General features: G+C 39.3%; 1 protein-coding gene across 1 annotated transcript; it reads right to left on the bottom strand.

The window, feature by feature from the left end:
* Positions 1-2,613: 2,613 nt before the first annotated feature.
* Positions 2,614-4,651, bottom strand: LOC118210031 (G-protein coupled receptor 55). The gene is made up of 2 exons (XM_035385852.1): positions 4,578-4,651; positions 2,614-3,826 (listed from the first exon to the last, which is right to left on the bottom strand). Exon 2 carries the CDS (start codon positions 3,817-3,819, stop codon positions 2,896-2,898), a length of 924 nt encoding a protein of 307 aa, XP_035241743.1. The 5' UTR covers positions 3,820-3,826; positions 4,578-4,651; the 3' UTR covers positions 2,614-2,895.
* Positions 4,652-13,704: the final 9,053 nt, after the last annotated feature.

Raw genomic sequence — 13,704 nt, 5'->3', positions numbered from 1 at the left:
CTTGCTCCCTCTCAAGAGCCCACCAGCGAGATTCTCAAACAGACTCATAGAACAGTCACTATGTGAGTATCAGTCACAAACATGGGCAGTGGGCATGGGACATGGGCAATAACCAACAAAACCTTTGGACACAAAAGCCTATCAATGAGCCGGCCTCACCTGTGAAAACGAAATGAAATTTTAGCGCAGAGTAAAGACTTTGAGAGCACAGAAACTGCTAGCTGCAGTTTTGCTTGCAAAAACTTCACCCATTTGTGCAAGTTACCACTGCACTCTTTGAGAATACTCAGGCACATGAGTACATTTTGCTTCCTTGGAGAGAATACTCATGATGATGTTTCAAATAGATGTAATATATATGTAATGTATATGAAAATAAATGTAATGGAAATGTAATGTTTCATAAACATGCATTGCAAAAGTATTTCTTCAATATATTGACAAAATAATGGTTAAGTTAATATTTTAACTTTAGAATGCAACAGCACTCATGATAAACTAATAATATAACATTCCATCTTTTTTTGCAGTTATTTTTTTATAAACTCAATTTAAATCAAGCACATGCTTCCATCTTGTATTTTCATGCAATACATGCCCTTATGTATTTTTATCTGCGTATACGTTTTTCTGGTATGGGCATTGTTAGGTATACTGTATGTACTACATGCCGCCCGCCAAGACGTAACCTGCCATCCCAGTCAGTGAGCTCACCCATTCTCATTCTTGAGGCTTGGATAATGATGCTGTTTAAATGTTTATTACAGTATCTTCCACAAGGGGGCAGTATTATATCAGAAACAGAAGAGTCTTGTAAGCTTGAAACAGGACAAAAAAGTATTTTGAAAAATGTAATCAGTGTAAGTAAATCTGGATCAGAGCATCTGCTTAATACTGTAATGTAATACTATTTTCACACATTACATCTTCTGAAATCAAATATAATATTCATCTGTTCTTTAGGAGTGTGTGAATGGTGTGTGTGCCCTGCAATAGATTGGGGGCCTGTCCAGGGTGTATTCCTGCCTCTCACCCAATGCATGCTGTGATAGGCTCCAGCACCCCCCCCCCCCCACCCCCATAAGCAGGTATAGATAATGGATGGCTGGAGTTCTTTAGGAAATAAGTGAATATTTAGGAAATGTAAATCTTTTTGATTAGGACCCTTGTGTAGAGACACATTTCAAGGCATAGTATGCCTTTAAAGACTGTTGCCAAGTTGTGCATTGATAATGTAATTTATGGTTTTTTAAAAAGTCATTATACAGTTGATTTGCATAACCTGGGACACTCACAGGCACCCAAACACACAAAAAATGATGATGTGGGGCCATGGTACAGAGAGCCCAGTGTTGTCATTGAATGCGCTTATTTAAAGCACTGTTCATACCCAAAACCAATTCTTAAAGCATCTTGTAGAGTGCCAAGCTTTATCAAACCAAGTTTGGATTCTTTTAACAGGCATGCATTTGTGTTTAACAAATGTTTAACGTCTCTCTCGTGCACTGCGCTTCACCCTATTTGTATCGCTTTACTGTCATCTCAAGCAAGTGAGCATGTGGTTTTTCCAGACATTCCTTGCATTGACATCACTACTGGTGTAATAGTCCACCTCAAAGAGTTTTGGTGTGATTTGAACCTGACAAATAAAATCATGGCTGTCATGGGTAGAGATATCTGTGTCTTGTTGGTCTGTTGAAAGTATAAATATGTATTTTCTTGTCTAAGAATATGAGCTCACTTCTCTGATTTTGAACAAATCTGATGAAGGAGCAGTGAAAAGTGATACTCTGTCGCACTTAATATTTTTAGTGTGTGGTCTGCTGAAAATTTATTGTTAGAAAAGTCAACTTTTACATTTTTTGACTCAGCTCTGGACACTGAACTCTGAAGTTTGGGAGATACATGATTTTTGGATTCACTTGGCCAACTGATCAAACTCCTAAGGAACAAACACTTGGAATACAAAGGTAGAATGTACATCCTCGTAGTGAGAGAATGATAGAATCATGTCACCATAGTATATTACTGTTTACCAGTAAAGTGTGCACTGACCACAGAAAATCACTGCTAGGTAACTCAAGCAGAGGCAGTTCCTCATCCACAGCAGTTATTCTTGTCAAAGATAAATAATATTTAATGTACTACCTATGTTTAATGTACTATCATTCATACATTCAAATATTATTAACTGCTCGAAAGCACGGTTATCAAGGTTATCGCTCCACCAAGGATTGCAACCTGTCATGTTCTGCAAGCACGTCCCTATTTCCTTGGACCATGCTCCTGTTGGAGTATTCAACAAGCCAGACAAAATGAAGGGCAGGACTATAGTACATTTTTGCTTTAAAATAACATAACATAACATTACATTACATTACAGGCATTTAGCAAACTCTCTTATCCAGAGCGACTTACACAACTTTTACATTGTATCCATTTATACAGCTGGATATACACTGAAGCAATTCCGGTTAAGTACCTTGCTCAAGGGTACAACGGCAGTGTCCTTACCCGGGAATCGAACCTGCGACCTTTCAGTTACAAGCCCAGTTCCTTACCCACTGTGCTACACTCTGTCCCATAACATAACATAACAACACAACATAACATAACATAACATAATAACATGTCAGTCATGACATAACATAACATGACATAACATACAACTTAATAGTATCCAGCACTATATCAAGCATGATCTTAAAACCCCCCAGAGTCTCTGCCTCTACTAAATGAACTGACAAGCTTTTCCACATAATGACTACTCTCTTTGTGAGGAAATACTGCTTTGGAAAGATCACAGTCACCTGGGACTACAATGTTTTGGTGATTTTTTCATTGCATTGCATGGCGTGTAGAAGTTTAAAAGGCAGATATGGGGAACCAGCTGAGTCACAATTCAGAGGTGCTGGTGGGCCCGCGCTGATTGAAGGATTGTCTGAGGGTGTCTCCGGTTGTGCGGATCTCCCTGGTGATGAAGTAGTAGCAAAAAGCATCCAGGCAGCAGGTGATGTTGGACAGGCTCATGGCCACTTGCACAAAGAGGCTGATGTTGTTCTGCAGGTCACAGTCCTTGATGATGTCGTTCCGCACCAGGAACTGCAGGAAGATGCCCACGTGGCAGGGCGTGAAGGGCACCAGGAAGATGCACAGGTTGCTGTAGATGATGCGGGTGCAGGCTCGGGTCCTGGCCCTGCTCTGCTGCGACCTGTGCAGTGTGCGGATGATCTGGACAGAGCAGGTCACCAACACCAATGTCGGGCCCAGGAAGCCCAGCACCTCCAGGCAAGCGATCAGGGCCGGGCTCCAGCCCTCCTTGGAGAAGCCGTGGAAGCAGCGGAAGGCGCTCTCGTTCTTGCTGCGGAAGCGGTACACGGGCGTGCTGGCGCCCAGCACCAGCACCCAGATGAGCGCGCACGTCGCCAGGGCGGCCCGCGGAGAGCGCAGCTGCTTGGCCCGGAATGGGTGCTTGATGGCGATGTAGCGGTCCACGGCGATGCACATGATGGTGTAGATGCTGCCGTAAACGCTGACAAAGTACAGGCTCTCCAGGAAGGAGCAGAAGAGCCGTTTGTCTGCGGCCCATTGGTGCTTGGTGGCGTGCATCTTAAAGGGCATGGGCAAGAGCAGCAGCATGTCCATCAGCGCCAGGTTGGTCATGTAGATGGTGGACTCGGTCCACTTCTTCAGGAGGAAACAGAACACCAGCAGGGCCAGGCTGTTCAGGATGAACCCAAAGACAAAGATGGGGATGTAGATGACCAGCTGCAGAGACATCATGAGGTTGTCCACAGCCTCGAAGGAGCAATTGCTCATGGCGACCCTGTAAGAGCAGCGTAGCTACAGATGACGTGAATTTGAGACCGCACTAGATCACTGTGACGTATTTTAATAAATCAGGCTGCTTGCACACTGTACATGATGTATTCAAGGACAGTGCATAAATTCCCTTTTCCCTTATTTAAATTATTTTTATTCAAAGCCGGACCTGTGACAAGTTTAAGACATAGCTAGAGATGATTGTCCTTTGTGTGTGCATGTGTATATTTATTTTACGTTTTACAAAATTCTATAGTGAGTTCACAGCACACTTTAAGGGACTGATACTGCATAGAACAAATTTCAGAATGAATAATTTCCAACTGTAGGTGTAATTTAGTGTCTATTCTGTATGTCATACTCATACATCACGGATGTTTTGACTTGTCTTGTCTTGTTTTATTGAAAAACCACTTCTCTTTCTCAGTTGTGTGGGCACAGCAAGCATGTTGCCTCAGACCTGAGTGGATGATCTGTACCTGCTTTGTAATCTGATCAGAACACATAAAAACTGAAGATGTTCACAAAAAAACGATTTATTGATTCTCCATACAGTTCTTTATGAAGACATGAAAAATGAAGTTCCCATTGGTCTCACACACAGATTTTCAGAACCGACGTGGATTTCTTTTCACTCTAGAATGTCTAACATGCTCATGGTATTTGTGTGTGCTGTTAAATGAGACCCATATCTCCTACACCACCACGCTGTCTCTGTTGATATAGTGTGAAAGCAGTTTTGAGAGAGTTCTTACCTGAGTTATGACACAGGGGCCAGCGCTAGTCTCGGAAAATTGCAGCAGTCCAACAGACAGCGTTTACTCTTCTGAATGTGTCTGCAGTTGATTTAACATTACCATAACCACTTCCTCATCAAAGGGAAACCATCCATACTGTCAGCAGCTACGTTAGAAGGTTTTTTTAAAAAATAGCTTATCTGTATTAATTTACATTGGGTGTGTGTATATATTGTACATACAATGCAGTCCATAAGTATTTGGACAGTGACACAATGTTTGTTGTTTTAGCTCTGTACTCCAGCACATTGGATTTGAAATGAAACAATATGTATGAGGTTAAAGTGCCGACTGTCAACTTTAATTTAAGCATATTTACATCCATATCCAGTGATCTATTGTATGTAGGAATTACAGCCCTTTTTATACATAATCTCCCCATTTAGGGGACCAAAAGTAATTAGAATCTGTTATATAATGTCATCTGCTCTGGCATCTTATAACAGATTCTAATTCTGTTTCTGTCACAACACTACTATTTCTGGACTAATATAACAAATGCTAATCATGTGATTAGTGACAAATATAGAACCTTTTGACGTACTGTTTATACATATTTCTTTTATGGTTGTTGCTTGTATTCTAAGAGAGCAGTGCATACTAGGTATGTGAAGAATAAATAAGTTACTGAAGCAGGAGGGAAACCAAAACCAGTTCAAGACCAGCTTGAGCTCAAAAATATAGCTGCATGCCAGCTGGAACAGAGGAAAACAACATATCCCATGATCAGTGATACAGTAAACCAAATTTGTAATTTTTCTGATAACTACATCAAAGAAATGGATTCTGTGCTTTTGTTATAATTAATGTGTAAATTTTGAATCAAGTGTGTCATTTGTATCCCCTGATGATACTAATATTTACAAATGTGTATATGTGCCATACTGTACCATGAATTACATATCTTTTCCTTATTATGACTTCCACTATATAGCATATTTAAAAAAATTAAAAGCTGCACTCAAAACCAACAATGCATGTTCATTTAATTAGCATATTACACATGCCATTATTATTATGGTTAGCACTGTGTAAACAATACACTCACCGGCCACTTCATTAGGTACACCTGTTCAACTGCTCGCTACCGCAAATATCTAATCAGCTCTGGGTGAAAATGCCTTGTTGCTGGCAGAGGTCAGAGGAGAATGGCCAGAATGGTTCGAGCTGATAGAAAGGCAACAGTAACTCAAACAACCACTCGTTACAACCGAGGTATGCAGAAGAGCATCTCTGAGCACACAACACAGATGGGCTACAGCAGCAGAAGACCACACCGGGTGCCACTCCTGTCACCTAATGAAGTGCCCTGTGAGTATATGTGCAAAGCAAAGACTACTATGGAGCATTGATGCACCAATGCATCATTAATTTTAAAAATAACATTGTAGTATGCATACTTTGATATATAAAAATGCTGGGTCTGCCTGGTTGCCTACAAGCACATGCAGAGGTAGGGCCCAACTGTGGCTTCCGGTGCACCCATGCCCTGCCCCCAACCCCCCCACCCCGACGGTCCGTGATTGCAATCTCTGCCATCTTGTCCTTCCCCACTCCCCCACACCCCACAGTTCAGCATATGCTGAAAGAGAGTGACAGAGCGTGTTTGGAAGCTTCTGTGTCCAAGACCAAACTGCATGAGTAATGGTATTTTCAATGATATCAGCATGAAACTCATCAGCAAAGTAGGAAGTACATACTCCAGGATTGCAATTTTCATATTTCAATTTGAAGTTGAAAGCAAAACTGTACACCACAAATTTCAACCTTTTGCAAGAACAGCATTTTCCTTTTTTTGTTCATCATTACTTTGGTCAACTAAATAAATATGTTCATTGTATTTTTAAAAATGTTGTTACTCCGTTCCTTTGGACAATGCACCTCTATTTTTAACCCAAATGGCTAAGATAATAGCACAGCCAATCCCTATTTAAATTTTCCACTTTTTGTAAATTAACAGTATTTTCCCGTTTTGCTTATTTCTTGGTCATTCTTGCACATTTATGTTTTCTCTGTTGTAATATTACATTTAACATGCATTTCTAATGATTCAATCCTGGAGCACAGCACATTATGCTTCCCAGAATGCATGCAATAGCGTAGCGATGGTTGATGTCTGCATCATGTGGCTGATGACGAACAGTATAAATCATGTGTGTGGAGGAAGTGCAGTCTTCAGTCTACGTGTCTTCAATGCCTCACATATTTCTTTCTTCCTCTTCAGCCTTCAATATTTTCAGCAGCTTCCCTATAACAGCCTGGGCATCATCTTTGATTTGTTTTTCTTTAATTCACTTCTTAAAGGGGACACATATCATCAGATTGTATTGTATTTTCAGCAACCCTTCGACATAAGGCTGACATGACACTATCATGTACGTGACATAACAGCTGTCACAAAATGGCATAACAGATGATGTCAGTTTATATCAAATGACATTAAACTGTCATACTTTTATTGGTTAATGTTAGGACAGATGTTACTGACAGTGTTATGTCAGCCTTATGCTGAAGAGTTCAAGTAAGGTTTTACAATATTTACCACTTAGTATGTGTAGTAAATATATCAATGCAACCAACAGTTTTAGCACTTTTTTAAATGTATTTTTTCTTGTTATTTGCACTAGTTCTCTTTCACATAATGGAATGATTTTCTATATGCTTCTGTCTTTCTAAATGAGCTAGACTCGAACACAGGTTTAACAAGTTGCCTAACAACACAGTGTCATTGCCTACTACACGCTGAATGTGTCTGATGCCTTCGTACTTGGGGAGTATGTGAAACTAAGAGGTAGATCCGTTATACTGCTGTCTGCTATGTGGTTACATTCACCAAGGTCAATAACAGGGCTTGGCTTTTCTTTTCAGCTTTTTGATAGACATAGAAGTACAAATAATATGCATGCATTTCTACACAGTGGAAAGAGATATTCTTTATCTCATTTCATCTTTATCATTTTCTTTATGTAATTTACCTCATCTGCACTTTTGTTCAGTGCTTCAGGCCAATGCAACACACACTGTTGGAAAATATGAAAAGGATGTCTTTTTTTGCTTTAAATAAAATGGAAAAAACCACTGGTAGTTACTACTATTTGTTTCTGAACTCCATACATGTAATGTTGTCATGCCCAACAGATATATGATACATTCTGCTCACTAAACCTTTACCAAAGTTAAATAAAAAAGGAGTCTTAAACCACACTATTGTACAGCACACATCCCAGATAAATGGCAATTTGTCCTCCCATCTCATTAACCCACAGAGTGCCCAGCTTACAACACCCACCACCTGCATTAATCTGAATGAGACCACTTAAAAAAAACCAAAAAAACAATACCACCAATGCCATACAGTACATGGCTACAACTGTCATGTACATATCAGACCCAAGCAAACTGGGAAACTTTGTGGAACAATAAGACTATTCATAGCCATGCATAATGTGTGTGAACAGGTTCCCTAAAATAACTACCAAATGGTTCAATCAGCAGCAGGGTGATGTAGCGCTGTTTGCTTGTGGTATAACTATAGAAACCACAGACACACCTACAGGCTAACTGAATAATACTGAAGCCTCTATCAGATGTTTATCATTATATTTAAAGTTTATTCTAAATCGTATCTAAACTGCCATTTTCTGTATGGTAATGTGCTGAGGCTGATAAACTGGTTTTCATAAAACTGCCTTGTGTGCTAACCAACCACATCCTTGTTTCTGTTCGGGTGAAATAAGTAGGGCATCTTGATTGTTTTCCTCTGTATTGGTAGCTTGCGCCATGCTGTGACCCCAATCATACATTAGCAAGTGAAGGGCATTCAGTTATAGCAAGCTAATTCAGACCTCATGGACACCAGCCATTTTCATCATTATCATATACACATAATGAGAAAGAGAAAGAGCAAAAGAACAGTTTTTATGTGTTCACAAATGAACCATCTTTGAAACCAGGAAGCACGTCACAGATACTTTTTCAAGACTTTTTTTGTTGACCCATTGCTTCCTGCCACTGTAACCAAGGGCCTTCTTCACTGGCAGTATGAGCGACAAAGAGATTATCGTGCTTTTGTTTTTGTCTTCACACTGAACAGAGATGGGAGTGTCTGTGCTCACTGTCAGAAGAAAGAGTGCACCTGTACCCAAGGACCAGCTGAGTAGTTGTAAAATGAGAGGGAAATAGTCTTTTAGTCATTTTGACTAAAATTATAAATTACAGAATCAAGGGAGAACCAGGAACTCTAGGGATTTTCAAGACCAGGCTTGATATGATGTTAGATATAATCTAGTCTGTTAGTAATCAGAGCACTAGGTATAATTTATTATGGCAAATGGTGAGCATTGTTGGACTGTGTGGCCTGTTCTTGTTATGTTATGTTCATGCATTTCACTTGGTGTATGTATGAAAGAAGAGGACACCCATCATTGATATTCTTTTAAGTAAAAACAAGCCCAAAAGAGAAGAAAGCTCCCAGAAAAAGATCAACTTTTAAAACACTATTTAACTGCACTGCTGTGACCTGGACTGTTTAATATACAATTTTTAATATAACTTGATTATATATGGGCAATGTAATGGTGTTCCATATTTTTGTGAAATTGTAAAAGAAGAAATTTTTACGGGACAATGTCATAGTAGCAGTCTATCACCTGAAGCTTAATAGAAAATGGGTGATGCCACAAGACAATGACCCAAAACACATGAGTAAATCAACAACAGCATGGTTTCAAGTGGAGAAAATTCATGTTTTGGAATGGCCGAGTCAGAGTTCAGACCTTAACCCAGTTGACCGGAAGAGTGAATGAACTGTGAACACACAGCCTGTGAATGTTTAAACAATGTGTTCAATAAAGACATGAAAAGTGCAATTGATTGTGTGCTATTAGTTTAAGCAGAATGTTTGTCTATTAATGTGATTAAATGAAGATCAAATGAGTAATTAAAAAAGAAAATCACATCATTCCAAAGTATTCACTTACTTTTTCTTGCAACAGTATATCTCTCATATAGTGTATCTTCAGAGGAAACCAGCAAATTAATTCGGGTTTTAAGTAATATTCACCCTGTAAAAACACCCCCAAGCTCCATGGGATACTATAGGAATGGAGACACCTTTTTTCCAAAGAGTTTATTGGTCAAAGCATGGTGTTTTTTATATGTTTCAATCCAATAGCATGAACATAACCTGCTCCAAACCAGGCTAACCGTGAAACATAAGTTACCATGGTGATATACCCCAATTTAAAGTCTTGAATGGGAACAAAGACTGTATTTATTTTGATAAACAGATTTGTGGCTTTTCAAGTGATAACTTAATCCACCATGGTGTGGCAGTCAATTTAAAGGTATTGATGAAAAATTCTTTTGCAATTTCACTGTAGTTTAATTGTTGGTAAAGATCAATCCAGAAGACCTTGATATCATGGATTGTGATCAATTAAAGACATGTTCTAGAAATAAAAATAAATAGCAGAGATGGAAAATCCAGATTCAGAAAATAAAAGTCCCGAGTATTTTGTTCCAATCACCTGGATTTGCAAATTTTTCAACCAGGAGGTGGAACAAATTAGTAGTAGAAATCAGCTGGCTGATTCATTGGTACAAGAAAGACATGGCAGGACTTTACTGGATTTTCCACCTTTGATAAATAGGGTATGTTGCGCCCCCGAGTGGACAACGTTGGAATAGTCTGTTTCCCAAACTGAATTTTATTAGAACTACAGCCAAAAGATCGCCTGACTGGTTCCATTTATTAATAGGGGTCCTACGAAGTAGGAACCCTATTGTTTTTAGGGGTCTTAGGAAGTAGGAACCCTATTGTTTTTGTTATTATTATTATTATTATTATTATTATTATTTTCCTGGAAATGGTCAAATAACTCAAAAAGTCCTTGACCAAAAATGATATAAATTCCCAGGTCAAAACTAGAGACCATGAGTAACTAAAGCCGCGTTTCCACCGCAGGAACTTTACACCGGAACTAGGAACCTTTTGAGGAACTCAGTGCGTTTCCACCGCAGGAACTAGGGTCTAAATTTAGTTCCGGGGGCTTTGTTTTACCCCCCAAAAGGTTCCTGCTCGGGGGGTAGTACTTTCCGAAAGTACAGGAACCTTTTGGGTGGAGCTTGCAGCGCTGAACATTTCTGATTGGTCGAGTACTCGCAGCATTTTTTTGTGTTTAATTTCAGGCGCCATGTTTAAAAATATGCAGGCGCAAGCCGATTTATTTTCATAATAACTTCAAATCAAACTTGTAGCCTATGTTATGCGGCGCAGTAGCCTACTTTTGGTTATAGCCTGCCAACGTCTTGGAATTATAACGTGTGCTCTTCTGTTCTTTTCTTGCTTTAGTATTCGTTTTATAAAATGCTAAGCATTCGTGCTGGGACAGCATATTACGTACCAAAACATTCAAACGGATGAATTTGGTTGCTGAATATTTTCTTCCGGATTTTCTTTGTTAGCCCGTTGTAATTGACTCAAAACATTTGATACAGTTATGTGAGGTATGCGGTAGTTCTGCGTAATTCACATTGGTGATACAGTAAAAGCAAACTGGAAATCACCTTCTGCACTTTTTGTCAGGGTAAAATAACAGGTTAATTCTAGTAATCGTACCTTTAGCTTTTTCAGACTGCCGTAATTTTACTATGCCATTCTTCAATTCCACAAAAAGACCAGGAAGACTATGGACTAATTTATGGTGCATGGTTCGCATCTGGAGGGCACACTTTGCTGCTCGGCTAGCAGTAACTTCGAAGGAAAGAAAACGGTGGCTGTACCACTACTAATTTAAATTTTCACGCAAGTCCGAGTTTTCGTTCTATTCTTGTTTTTTTGCGATTAGCCTATATAGAATTGACGATGAGAAAGTAATCAAACAGCAAATTGTTTACAACGTGTGCATGTTTTCTGCTGTTGTTACCAGTTATAAATGTGAATGCATTCGGTCGCTTCGGATGTCAAGACATGAAAGCGAATGTTCGCATAAAAACATAATGAATGTGTTTGAGAGGATATATAAAACAGTTACAATCTGACTATTGGCCTGTTATATCCTATTTGTTGCATAACAACGGTCCAAGTTCAACTACCCACGACAGTTTTGCTTGACAACGGTAAAATATGCCCAAACGGCTGCAGAATAATATTTCAATTCCAGGTGATTAAATCGATAAAAATCAATAAATACAAAAGTAACCATATATAGTCATTGTTGGTAACCCGTTGTATATAAGTGGAATAAACCCCTCCGGGCTGTCCCGGTTATTAGAAAATAATGTAGGCTACTTCGGTGGTAGTATGGGGTTACAGAAGAAATCATATGACAGATGGACCGACGACAAAGTCGCTTTTTCATACGTCAGTGGGCTAATTTGCCTAATCTTCGCGGGACTTTAGACCGCGGTGGAAACGCAGACAACCATGGGCTGAAGGAACCTTTTAGTTCCTGGTAAAGTAGTTCCTGGGATTAAAAGTTCCGGGTAATTTTGGTGGAAACGCGGCTTAAGCCAGAAAGAATGACCATGATTCGTCCATAGGTGGCGCATAGTAACCGATTCAAAAACCACATTTCAAAATGCTGGCATTTCCACCCCGTTTGATGAAAATTCATGAAACCAGGTGTATTTGTGTCATTTCTCATGAGGAACAAATATGCCTCAAGAACCCATAAAGTCCGCCATGATGGATTTTCCTGCAGATTGAAAATTTGGCAAAACCTATAAAAAGTTTCTTCTAAAAAACCGTATGTCCGATTGGTCCGAAATTGCCCATGCATGTGTAGGGTGCATGTCTCCCTATAGGGCAGTGGTGTCAAACTCATGCCATGGAGGGCCGTGTGTATGCAGGTTTTCATTCCAGCCTCAGACCTTGATTATATAATTAGTTAAATTATATGCTGAATTAGGGATGCAGGTTTGTGCACAATGGTGACCCGACGTCTATGGTGACCCGCATTGTCTAAATAAAAATTTTCTTATATTCTGTGCTTCAATGCAGTTAAACGCATATGGCTGAATGAGTAATTGGACTCAATTAAGGCAGCATTAATTGATTGGAATGAAAACCTGCATACACACGGCCCTCCATGGCATGAGTTTGACACCACTGCTATAGGGTGTTAACAGCTAAGTGATCAATTCCAAGATGGTGGAGAAACTGGTATTTAAAAAAAAACAAAATTTGGCCACAAATTTCAAACGCTTATAACTCTTTACAATAATAACAGACTGGGCATGAAGAGGGCACTACCATGTTGTACCATGTCGACGCAGTTGCAGATATCTCAAAAAACAAGGAAATTACAGGAATTTGACATTTTGGCGGGAAGCTAATGCTAATATAACGCTTTAAAACTCATCTTCTCATGAACGCTTTACCTGATTCTGTCACCATCGCACATGTGTACTCCTGGGTATTCTCTCCATCAAGGGTGATAAGGACAAGTCGTTTAATAAAAAATTGCGTGATTTATGGCGTGACAAAATTATCACTTTAGCTAATGCACATTCATATTTCAAAGTAATGTTTCTCATGAAGCGGAAGTTGGATCGTCTTACGCACGGGTATGTAGATTGTCCAATATCATCTCTAGTAAATGTGTGACAGAACATTTGCTGGGTTAAAAGATGACTGCAATACAGGGTAGATGGCGCTGTCATATAATCAAGTCTGTAACCGTGAAACTGTTGAGTGGCGAGTGGTACTATTTAAAACCTTGGGCTCTTTGGCCATCTCCTATATCCTGAAGTCTATGCCACTTGGACTCTTTTCTCCTTCACCTAGTATTTACCCTGTTTGGACATGTTCGTAGGGCCCCGCATTGCTGCTTGCAGCTATATTTATTATTATTATTATTATTATTATTATTATGTAGTTCATATATTTAGCATTAAATTGTGCTTAAATATATAAGTCTAGTACATACAATCTATTTTAAAAAAAAAACAATATAAAAAAACAAATACCGTTTGCTGTCTTTGCGGACCGTCTCAGATGTGCCCTTGTAGGATCAGAAGGGGGAGAATTCACCAATGTAAATGTGAATGTCATGGTTCTGTGTTTCTGTCTCTGTTTTTCCTT

The sequence above is a fragment of the Anguilla anguilla genome, chromosome 12 (assembly GCF_013347855.1).
Source record: "Anguilla anguilla isolate fAngAng1 chromosome 12, fAngAng1.pri, whole genome shotgun sequence".
Lineage (NCBI taxonomy): Eukaryota > Metazoa > Chordata > Actinopteri > Anguilliformes > Anguillidae > Anguilla > Anguilla anguilla.
Note: the sequence above shows the minus strand (reverse complement) of the source record. Positions and strands in the feature narration are given on the sequence as shown.